The 12,299-nt window shown below is 41.4% G+C and overlaps 2 protein-coding genes across 2 annotated transcripts; both read right to left on the bottom strand.

Annotated features, from left to right (window-relative positions):
* Window positions 1-243: 243 nt before the first annotated feature.
* LOC110521497 (forkhead box protein D2) lies at window positions 244-2,673 on the bottom strand. The gene has a single exon (XM_021599087.3). The coding sequence runs from the start codon at window positions 2,133-2,135 to the stop codon at window positions 1,029-1,031; it is 1,107 nt and encodes a 368-aa protein (XP_021454762.3). The 5' UTR covers window positions 2,136-2,673; the 3' UTR covers window positions 244-1,028.
* Window positions 2,674-8,769: 6,096 nt separating this feature from the next.
* LOC110520950 (forkhead box protein E4-like) lies at window positions 8,770-10,592 on the bottom strand. Its single transcript, XM_021598403.3, has one exon. It carries the CDS (start codon window positions 10,458-10,460, stop codon window positions 9,210-9,212), a length of 1,251 nt encoding a protein of 416 aa, XP_021454078.2. The 5' UTR covers window positions 10,461-10,592; the 3' UTR covers window positions 8,770-9,209.
* Between the last annotated feature and the right edge of the window lie 1,707 nt (window positions 10,593-12,299).

Genomic DNA, 12,299 nt, shown 5'->3' with positions numbered 1-12,299 from the left:
TCGTTTCAGAAAGCGGCTCGTAGTCGGACAATCAAAGACCTGCGTATAGCGTTCAAACTGGGCCTACTCATACAGATTGAAGTTTGACCTCGGAGCTAGATAAATAAAAACGTAAGCATATTTTCTATTTCCTTGTGGGATTTTAGGCTTTGAAGTCTTAATGGGTATTCAAATGTTTGAGTAGACCTATGTGTGCAGGCATAGGGTCAATAAAACGTTCCAATAAACAAGTTAACGAAAGTATTTTAAAATTCACAAACATTTATTATTATTTTCATTACAACAAAAAATGACCTATGAACATTAAGTGTCTGTCTGTACACATAACATACGTTTCACTGATTGATTTCAATGAAATAGACAGGAACGAAAGTACAACAGTTTAACAGGATGAGAGGTAATGCGCTTTACACCAAAACCACATATCTGTCCACTGACAACATGAAACACTGTCCATACAAATTCACCACAACACCGGTGTTAAGAGAACGAGGGGTAGTGGGAAAAGTTTCGATTTGTTTAAATAACCCCCCTTGTCTCAATGTGCTTTCTAACAATTAAAACCTGAGTTTGCGTCTCGGTAGCCTATTAACAGTGCTTTATTTCACAACGCACACAATATATATAAAACAATATAAACCATAATAAAAATCTAAATTATAGTTAAGAAACAATTAAATCTTCTCCACCGTGAGATTACATGAAATTTAACTTGCGTTAAAATAGCTGGATCTTTGCTCACGATAGGTGAGGGCCTAGGCCAATGTAGGCCAACGAATACACTCAACATTGTCTTAGAATTTGTTTTCTGACTTCATCATGAATCTTCCATTTAATGTATCCTATACATATTTACAATCCATAAATATAGCCACCGTTTCACTTTCCTCTCTCCGATCAGATCTAAGAAACATAAGAGGAAGAGCAACACTCTATTTCTCAATGAATGTTTATCCTACCTTCACATAAGACGAATAGAACCATAATGGATTAATAGGATTTCTGCAAGTTGTGCTTTTGCTGCCTGTTTAGAAATGACACATGTTTAGATTTGTAGTTTTGCTGGAGAATGTCTGTGAGCCAGGCTGAATCATTGCTTCCTGCGAGAGGTTCAAGTGGTTCGAAGCTGAGGCGAGTGCAGGGTTTAACATGGCCAGGATCTGAGCCTGACTGTGGCTGCCCGACTGTGCGCTGTACGGGGAGGCCACGGAGTTAGCTGCACCGATTATATTGTCTATGGAGAAAGAGGGCCGAATCGGAGTGTTAGTGTCCGTCTTGAGAGGCGCCAGGCCGGGCAAAGTCGGGCTTAGTTGAGGGTAGAATGGCTTTCGTAAATCAGCCCCTAATAGAGAGGGCAGGGGATGTGGCGTGGGGAATATTGAGGCTGGCGAGGGGAATCCACAAGATGTATTCTGGAAAGGGAAAGCGCCTGCTGGGAGGTGCGGATGATAGGGGTTATGTGCATGGAAGTTCTGCAGCTGGAGTCCGTAGTTGTACCCATAAGGGCCGTATCCAAACCCGGGCAGGAACCCCCCGGCGTCCCTGAGGATTTCGTTGGCTTGGTGCCTCTTGAAGCGCTTCCTCCTGCGTAAAAAACTCCCGTTGTCGAACATATCTGCGGACTCCGGGTCGAGGGTCCAGTAGTTGCCTTTTCCGGGGTTGCCAGGCTCACGTGGGATTTTGACAAAGCAGTCATTGAGAGAAAGATTGTGACGAATGGAGTTTTGCCAAGCGGGGAATTTCTCCCGATAATACGGGAACCTGTTGCTAATAAACTCACAGATCTCGCTGAGAGTGAGACGTTTCTTGGGACTCTGGAGGATAGACATGGTTATCAGGGCTATGTAGGAGTACGGGGGCTTGACTAGAGCGTTCTTACCAGGCTTATCACCTATCATGGTCCCTGAATCTATACCAACTCCAACCTGGTCAACCGGACACTCGGAGCTGCTGAGGCTGGGGGAGGAACCCCTCTCTCCCGCGTTCTGAGACAAATTATCGTCCGAGTCATTGTCCAGGAAATCGTGATGAAGGTATTTCCCATCCTTGCCAACCGAGATGTCTCCCCCAACCACATCTATGTCCACATCTTCAGACAAAGCAGAGTTGTCGGACATATCCGTACCTAGAGTCATCCTTGGAGAGACTGGTTATCTTCCTTCCTCTCGTTCCGTACCGAGTCTTTTCAGCTCCCAAGCTGGGTGTACTCAGTCCGTGCGTAAAGCACTCAACCGCTCTTCAGAGGACCAAAGCGAACTCCTGTTTACTTCTCCAAGCTGCATAGAAACATTAGTGGAATCTAGAAGATAGCAAGACTACGCTTGGATCCAGGTGTAACGCCACTCCAACCAGTTGGTATGGAGGCTGTGGTGTCTTTCACCGAGGATGAAACTCTTCTGAATTCAAGCGCAGGAAAACAAAACTGGAATGGAAAATTCAGCCAAGCTATTTACTTGAAGACCACTACAAGCATTTATACAATAATAATGTTTCTTCCTTGCACTCATTTGTGTTTTAGGTCGTTAGTTTACTGTTGCATATCTGTATGAATATCTTTACCCACAGGCACGAAGCAAGTATCCTGCGTGAGCTTCATACTATTCCCATTCATAGCTCTCAAAAGCTATTTATTCAGCCGTCCAAATCACGTGGTCACGGTGTCACTGTTACCAGGAATTGAAGGAAAGGGAAAAGGGAAGGGAAGACGGACACGGGGAGGAGATGGTGAGTGCACTACTTTACACCTTCTCTTGGGTTAACGATACTCAAATACACACACATCTTCTAAATATGGAATATCATCAAAAGTATTGGTTTTATGTTGTTGGAATGAATTGTAGCTTTATCAAAAGACAAACAGGATGGACGTGTCCATAGTATCAGGGGTATTGAAACCTCATAGGGTTCAATTCTTAAGAATCGGAGTTAGTTGATTGGATAATAAATAGTCTACATAACACAGCCCAGGTCCAATACCAGACAATTTGAATATTTATGAACAATGATTTCAAGGTTAAAACATATTCGTGTATTTGTTTGTTAGTCAGTGAAATAATTCATTTGTCACTTGAATCTGATTTACAACATGATTCCAATTATGGCCTACTCAATTTCAAAATGCGTTGTAAAATATCCTAAATATTTCGTTATTCAATTTGCAATTATGCACGCTATCATTCCCTTCTAAACAAAACAAAAATATTGCAATACAAATATCCACGATGGCTTTAAATCGAATTAAATGTGCTCCAATAATTGCTTATTATCGTTGCGGTTAATTAAATAAGTGGTTATTTTGTTTTCTATGACGTTATGCGTTTGGGTCTAATATTATCCCATATTATTGGCCTACCATTTTGACTTTGATTACCACATATGTTATTAACCATTGATAATACACAGGCATTGATAATACACAGTCATTGATAATACACAGTCATTGTACACAGTCATTGTATTGTAACATTTTACAATATTGAAACCCTAATTCAGTCAAATCACGACATATGTTATAAACAGTATAATTGTGTTATTAAACTGTACAAATGTGTTATTATTAGAATGTATTATTTGTATTAGACTATTATTATTAATCATATTATTATTACTATTATTATTGAGTCCATTGGGTTTAAACAAACGTATGACTTCTTACTTCTGTCCTCTCAGAGTTAAGGAGAATGGAAGCCAACATGAAACTGTTATCAAAAGGGAGATATATATAGAATACAGATATATATTCTGATTATTCATTTGAAACATGGAGCTGATATAGTAATTCACAGCCGAAACTGACAGGTAAATAATATATAACTCCACAGTGCAAGTTTAACAATTGAAAGCAATATTTTTCAGAATTGAGACTACGGGGTAATTTTTCCATGGAAAGAATCCTTCGTGAATGATAAAATAAGATAATTAGCCTACTACTGTGTAATAATAATGATAGGCCTAATTATACGGCAAACAATAACAAGGTTTAATAATAATATGCCCTGTCATTATTTATTTTCAGAGGAGAAAGGCAGCACTAGCTAAGGAATTCCATGAACATGTCCTCCATTAATTCTCCGATCACTTCTCACGGGTTTTATGTTTAACTTGTCAAAAGTCATTACATTATCCATCTACATTTTCTACATCATTCACATATAGACAAACACATATGCGCCTGCAACCTGCTCTAATTCGTCTTCGTCAGAGTACGCTATGTATGCTATGGACAGAACAGATGATGGGTCTGTGTGTTTCATGACAGCAGGGGAGCAGCGCTCGCATTACAATTCATTATGTTGCAGAAACATGGCGTTATTGTAATACACATCAGCACCTCATCCGTCTCTGTACAGGACCATCAGCTAACAGGACCCTTCATGTTAACACAGGCTTCTCCTGCCCAAAACACCACAGCAACTTCATTGGCAACGTTTGTGTGGGTTAACATGGCTTTCTTTTTTATACATATACTATTCAATTCAAATTCAAATATTTCAACGAACCTTTAAGATTTTCCCTATACAGGCCCAAATATCATGAAAAAAAAGGGAAAATAGATTTTAGGCGATCCCCACCTGCAAAAGCAAGTTATCGCACAGCAATGATAAACTACATTTCATTTACCTGAATTCGAATAGAAAATATCGTCAATTCATGCCAACTCAATTGAATTCATTTTACATCTGATGCATGACTCTCAAGTTCAGTTGTTAAAGAGGTGGAGAGCGGTTGAAGGTATAGCCTAGCCTAACCGTGCGGAAGTGAAAGTGTCCGGAGTCGACCATGAGGTCCTCTCAATTGTAATTTATCTAAACACACTCACTCAGTCAGCAAGTCCGTCACAGACCCCTTTCCCAATCCTTCCCAGCCCAGGGCAGGGCAGGTCGACTGGTAGAGGTTGCATTGCTCACATCGCTGAGTTGAGGAACCAGACAGCTGCATGGGAGAAAGGCCAAATCTCAATTCATAATTGTTCTCTCAAGAAGCTAGACGCTATCTCGCCATCTTAGACTTGAGTTGATTTGGCGAGAAATAACATTATGTAGCCTTTGCCTATTATTCAAGGTTTGGGAGTAACTGATTACATGTAATCTGGTTACAAAAAAACTGTAACTGTAATCAGTAACGTTAACAGCAAAAATATTGTAATCAGATAACAGATAACCTACTTTTTAAAAAACTAGATGATTACCTCTTGGATTACTTTAAAAAATTGAAAGGATGTTTGAGGAAAAAAAATACATAATGACACCTTTCTGTTTTCTCAATGACATTCAATTCAGCATTGAAAAAAGGCACAAGTTTAAGTTTGTTCCAGCTGAGCAAGTCTGACCACAAGCCAGAGACTACTATGATGGCACACCAAATACATTTGATGGATCCTTTTGGTCTTCTTCTAAAACTTCTAAAAGTAATCAGATTACATTAATGACTTTTGGTAATCCAAAATTACATTACTGATTACAATTTTGGACAGGTAACTCGTAACTGTAACGGCTTACATTTAGAAAGTAACCTACCCAACCCTGCCATTGATTATAGATACACAATTACAATTGATCATCTTCCAAACCAAGATTTGGCAATCTCATGGGTCTGCATTTCGAATGCAAGAACGAATGACTTAGGAGGCATGTAATAAACCTAGGGCTATTTCAAAATCACACGAAGAAACAAACCAGTCTGTAATGGCCTGTAGCATTTGGACTGCCAACTTCAAAATAATGGTTTGTGCAGCCTTTATAGTGGTGGAATTGGTAGCCTAAATGTTTTTTGTTATTGCCTCAAAATATTACATTTTCCTCAAGGGATGAGAACATATTTTACTTTCATCCATATTGGACTTTGGACCGGAAACATGTCAAGCTCAACAACGTCACATTACCATACGTAATTTTTCCTTTTTAGGCTACTCTGTTTTTCAGTTTGTGACTTATTTGTATTGCATGACACCTAGTGGACAAACTGTAGAATCCGGCACCAATTCCAATACAAAAAATCACTCCAGACAAACTTTTGATAGAGACCGCCAGGTGTCGCTCCAACTATGGGTAAATTATAATCTATTAGGCTGCAGACCAATGATGTACAGACTCGCCAGAGGTACCGTTCGACAGCTAGAATAGCAAAGGTGCATGAATTCAATTACAAATAGATTTATGTATGTTATGTCCTTGCCAAGTTGTGCATAGATAGGCCCTATAACTCAAATATGCCTATTAGCTAGGCTATCTACCATTGGCCTACAGGTGAGCCAATATACAGTGCCTTGCGAAAGTATTCGGTCCCCTTGAACTTTGCGACCTTTTGCCACATTTCAGGCTTCAAACATAAAGATATAAAACTGTATTTTTTTGTGAAGAATCAACAATAAGTGGGACACAATAGTGAAGTGGAACGATATTTATTGGATATTTCAAACTTTTTTAACAAATCAAAAACTGAAAAATTGGGCTTGCAAAATTATTCAGCCCCTTTACTTTCAGTGCAGCAAACTCTCTCCAGAAGTTCAGTGAGGATCTCTGAATGATCCAATGTTGACCTAAATGACTAATGATGGTAAATACAATCCACCTGTGTGTAATCAAGTCTCCGTATAAATGCACCTGCACTGTGATAGTCTCAGAGGTCCGTTAAAAGCGCAGAGAGCATCATGAAGAACAAGGAACACACCAGGCAGGTCCGAGATACTGTTGTGAAGAAGTTTAAAGCCGGATTTGGATACAAAAAGATTTCCCAAGCTTTAAACATCCCAAGGAGCACTGTGCAAGCGATAATATTGAAATGGAAGGAGTATCAGACCACTGCAAATCTACCAAGACCTGGCCGTCCCTCTAAACTTTCAGCTCATACAAGGAGAAGACTGATCAGAGATGCAGCCAAGAGGCCCATGATCACTCTGGATGAACTGCAGAGATCTACAGCTGAGGTGGGAGACTCTGTCCATAGGACAACAATCAGTCGTATATTGCACAAATCTGGCCTTTATGGAAGAGTGGCAAGAAGAAAGCCATTTCTTAAAGATATCCATAAAAAGTGTCATTTAAAGTTTGCCACAAGCCACCTGGGAGACACACCAAACATGTGGAAGAAGGTGCTCTGGTCAGATGAAACCAAAATGGAACTTTTTGGCAACAATGCAAAATGTTATGTTTGGCGTAAAAGCAACACAGCTGAACACACCATCCCCACTGTCAAACATGGTGGTGGCAGCATCATGGTTTGGGCCTGCTTTTCTTCAGCAGGGACAGGGAAGATGGTTAAAATTTATGGGAAGATGGATGGAGCCAAATACAGGACCATTCTGGAAGAAACCCTGATGGAGTCTGCAAAAGACCTGAGACTGGGACGGAGATTTGTCTTCCAACAAGACAATGATCCAAAACATAAAGCAAAATCTACAATGGAATGGTTCAAAAATAAACATATCCAGGTGTTAGAATGGCCAAGTCAAAGTCCAGACCTGAATCCAATCGAGAATCTGTGGAAAGAACTGAAAACTGCTGTTCACAAATGCTCTCCATCCAACCTCACTGAGCTCGAGCTGTTTTGCAAGGAGGAATGGGAAAAAATGTCAGTCTCTCGATGTGCAAAACTGATAGAGACATACCCCAAGCCACTTACAGCTGTAATCTCAGCAAAAGGTGGCGCTACAAAGTATTAACTTAAGGGGGCTGAATAATTTTGCACGCCCAATTTTTCAGTTTTTGATTTGTTAAAAAAGTTTGAAATATCCAATAAATGTCGTTCCACTTCATGATTGTGTCCCACTTGTTGTTGATTCTTCACAAAAAATACAGTTTTATATCTTTATGTTTGAAGCCTGAAATGTGGCAAAAGGTCGCAAAGTTCAAGGGGGCCGAATACTTTCGCAAGGCACTGTATCTCGTGGTCATGTAAAATACATCATATTGTAAAAAATCGAATTAAATCAAATTGTATTCGTCATGTACACAGTTTACAGCAGGTATAAAGGTGCAACGAAATGCTTGTGTGCCAGCTCCCTCAACAATGCAGTTGGGGGAGAGGGACAATTGTGGCAGTGCCAGCAGGCTATATGTGGTCGATAGATTTGGCAACATTATACAAAAAAATCTACATAAACTGACAATAACAGCAACACTATATTATTTAGGCGTTAATATGTCTAGACCAAGAAGCCCGTTTGGCCTACGATCTTCTTGGTCAAGTCTGAAACGTGTGCGTAAACACGGATACATGATGATAGAACTACAAAAATGATGCTGTGACATTACTTCAAATAACCTTAAAGCATGACGTTTCTGTCTTACTATAACAACCCATACAAATGATCTTACAAGTCATGCAAATACAATACTGCCTATATTCCCTAGAAGTTTGTAATAAAACAAAAGGTTAAATTATGAGACAGTTCGGTAGGCCTAATTCAACACGATACATTTGGCCCACGATTCCTGATTTGGTCATTTTTATTTACACGCAGGAAACGAATTATATCAACACCATTAACGAAGTTATAAAGTAAGTATGTAGCCTATATTTCAGAATGAACGTGGAAATTCCCTTGCAGGCCTATATCTGAAATATTAATAGAAAATATTTTGTTTGGGTAATTTAATTGTATAGGCTATTGGGTACACAGGAAAAACCAATATGGTTTATGGGAATTGGAATAAAAGTATTATAATGAGCAATCAAATATTAATTTAAAGTAGGCCTAATTTAAATCAGAGGAGTACGTGCAGATCATAGGCATATTCAGTTCAACAGATGCAAGGAACAAGACCATGCTTATCAAAAAATGTATTTATTACACGAACCAAAAACGGTAAATAGCAATGTAGGCCTATTCAACATAATTCACAAACAAATAAACGATTTACTTTTCACAAAATATAACAGTTTATGTGGCTAATGATACTGTTTACGAAGTCTTCTATCTGACATGACTGGAATTGTTGGACAAAACAAGTACACGCAGATAGGCTACACGACATCTTAAGAACACATTCATATTAATTTAATAAGACACGTAAGGTAAACGAACCAAAAGCACTGAGAAATGAACAATAATGGAATGTATTTTGGCATTTCAAACAAAGAAGAGGTGTCACACCTATTTCGAATGGAATGTATTTTGGCATTTCAAACAAAGAAGAGGTGTCACACCTATTTCGAATGGAATGTATTTTGAGGCTCTATTGTTGTTTGTCTCTATAAAAATCAGTTTCTCACATATACCGATCTAGTCCTGACGCAAAGTTGGCTTGCCTCATGTAAGAGTTGTTGTAAGAGTTCATTGGGCTGGAGAGACCCAATAGTTGCTCAGTGTGTTCGGCGCAAGACCCGGAGCGCACGGTTGGTAGAGACATCCGGTTCCCGGTGCTGTACGCCTGAGAAGTACCTGGAGAGAAACTGGACTGCGTCATGGAAGGCAGGTGGGGAGGAGATGCTGAGGAAGAGTATGGATACCCGTGTGTCAGGTTTGATGACAGTCCTCCACCGCCTCTGCCCAGTGAATTCCCTGAGGGATTGACAGTCTGCATCTGGAAGCAATTGGAGGGGTCAGTGCCAGTGAGGGAGCAGCTAGCTGACATGGTGCCCAGGTCTCCACCGCCTAACCCCAGGGGGTTGAGCTCTCCTCCCTGCATCACCGACTCCTGGCTGATGATGTTGTCGATGCTGAACATTCTTGGCTGCCCTTGACTAACCCCGGCAGAGGTCTGATAATGATGCAGCATCCCCGGGTGGGGGGAAGCTGCCAGCTGTGATCCGTAACCCGATCCTATTCCTGGGTACAGGGTGTTGGGGTATGCCGCTCTGCCCATGGAGGTCGAGGTGAACGCGCTAGAGCTCTGCAAATAACCAGGATACGTGCTTACGTCAGTGCGCTTGAATCTTTTCCTCCTCCGCAGAAAACTCCCGTTGTCGAACATGTCTTCAGCGGCGGGGTCCAAAGTCCAATAGTTTCCCTTACCAGGCCTTCCAGGTTCCCGGGGAATCTTGACAAAGCAGTCGTTGAGGGTAAGGTTGTGGCGGATGGAGTTTTGCCACTTCTTTGAGTTCTCTCGATAAAAGGGAAAACGTTCCATGATGAATTTATAAATACCACCAAGTGTGAGTTTTCTCTCGGGGGAGTTGGCGATGGCCATGGCTATGAGAGCGATGTAACTGTAGGGTGGTTTCCCTCTCTGAACGGGCCTCTTCCTCCGTCGACTCCCGGTGGGCATGAGCTCCTCGGTTTGACCCAGAGCAGCTCCCTCCTCTCGGTCCGTGTTTGGACTAGGTCCCCGGGGCTCAGACTTGATCAGAACCCCGTCCTTCGTCCGGGCCGGCAGTTTCAGTGGTGGTGGCGGTATCGGGGAGTCCAGACTCACGTTAGGCGACATGACCAGCGGGCTGGCCGCATCGGCTGGCGACTGCTGGGACTCAGCAGTCATGTTACACATGCCCGAAAAGTAAGAGAAATTTGCAAGATTCATAAAAAATTATGGTTAATGTATGCTTGAAATGTAAAAAAAGTTATATTCAAATTGCCCCTGAAAAAATGCAGGCACCATAAAGTGAGAGGGATGTCTGCTATTGTTTTGCACAGAGACGGTGCGTGCGTTTTGGGTCCTTCCCTATGTTAATTTGAACCCTGTCCACCTCGCCGTCAGTGAGCATTCTCTCTTGCCAGGTGAGTGGCGTGGACAGTTTTATAAACCAGGGGTCGAGTGACGGCACTGGCGATAGAAAGGGTGGGGGGGGGGGGGGGTACTGCCCCCTGACAGAACATGATTTTCAGATACCGGTATATCTACTTTCTAAATTATATGTGGTAAGGATGTTGCACTGTAACTCTAGGATAAATAACGTAATGATACTTGACCATTTAATTCCCAGAGTAGGATGAAGTTTGCCTCTTTTTTTATAGATATGCCCACATCCTCGTTTTTTTTCTTGTGACCTATGTCAGTTACATTAAAACAGCTAAAACACATTTTTTTTATGACATATTCTGAAGTTGGAATGCATATAGGCAACATTGCATTCAAATAACCAATCAAACATGTTAGACGCTACTAAAATATTTAAATACCGGGTGACTGTAAAACGTTGTGATTGTGTTAAATTGACACAAGCACACACAGTCAGTTTAAGTGCTCCAATCACAAGTTATTATGTGAGTGATAAGTGAAGGACCAGGGAGCTCTCCCTCCCTCTCTGTTCTCTCCGTGTGTCTGAGTCGCTGTGGGTTTGCTCTGGACTGCAGTGTATATCTAGGCCAGAAACAACATGGACAGAGCTGCTCTATGGGATTCCAAACCCAACGCTCAATCCACCAATTGAAAAATAATAACAATCCATTAAAAACAAGCAATTACGCTGTGAAAGCTTTTGGGGAAGAAAATAAAAATATCCCTCTATTTCATTAGGATGTTTGGAAATTGATAATTAAACTTTCCTCAAAGCAGAGGGGAGGGTTATGTTTTGGGACATTGTAATAAGGAACAGCATATTGCACAACGTCGCCATACAGACAAGCTATTAAAACACTATCACATGATAGCACTCCTAATGGATTATTTTGTCAAATTGGGGGTGTTACATTAATAACCCAATAAAAGACACAGAAGATAATGTACCAAGACAAATATTTTGATAAACGTTTTCAACATAAAAATGATCTGAAATAGCTTCAATGGCTTTATTTAAAAAACTATTTGAATTGCATCAAATGGAGGACATGCATTTTGCCAGTGAAAAGAATATTCTAAAGGTTTGTTAATCTGAGTGTGACAGTGTTAGTAGGTGTGTGTGCATGCGTGTGTGTGTGTGAGAGAGAGGGGGGACAGTCAGAGTGTGTGTGAACGAGGGGCAGCGAGACACTGTGTTCAAAGCAAAGGTTAAACCAACAGGGCTCTCTCACAGGCTGATATGAAAGAAATGGTGTAATGAATCAAACCAAAGTCATAAACCATAAACGCCCTCCCTTCTACACTTCTCCACTCCCCACTAAGCATTCCCAACACAAATCCCCCCCCCCCCCCAGCACCCACCCCTCCCACAGCTCAGACTCACTAAGCCAGCTAGCCACTCTCAGCCAGTGGCTAACAGCTTCAGACAGGCGTGGGAGCAGGGGTGAATCCAAGCAGGATCTGCCCCCAGAGCTGCCAGGTCAGGCAGGACAAACAGAGGCTATGGCCAGGAAACAGCCCCTCTGCCCTGGGGCCTACGGCCTCACTGTAATCCCAGTACCCTCCCACCTCCCAGTGCTCACACACACACACACACACGAACACACAGACACACGGACACACAGACACACACACACAAAT

This window comes from Oncorhynchus mykiss, chromosome 4, assembly GCF_057628025.1.
Source record: "Oncorhynchus mykiss isolate SJ-2025 chromosome 4, ASM5762802v1, whole genome shotgun sequence".
Classification (NCBI taxonomy): Eukaryota; Metazoa; Chordata; class Actinopteri; order Salmoniformes; family Salmonidae; genus Oncorhynchus; species Oncorhynchus mykiss.
The sequence above is the reverse complement of the archived record's forward strand: the minus strand, read 5'-3'. Positions and strand labels throughout refer to the sequence as shown.

What these genes read in the sequence shown, in the direction of transcription:
- LOC110521497 (XM_021599087.3), bottom strand. Translation starts at nt 2,135, where the DNA reads ATGACTCTAGGTACGGATATGTCCGACAACTCTGCTTTGTCTGAAGAT.
- LOC110520950 (XM_021598403.3), bottom strand. Translation starts at nt 10,460, where the DNA reads ATGAATCTTGCAAATTTCTCTTACTTTTCGGGCATGTGTAACATGACT.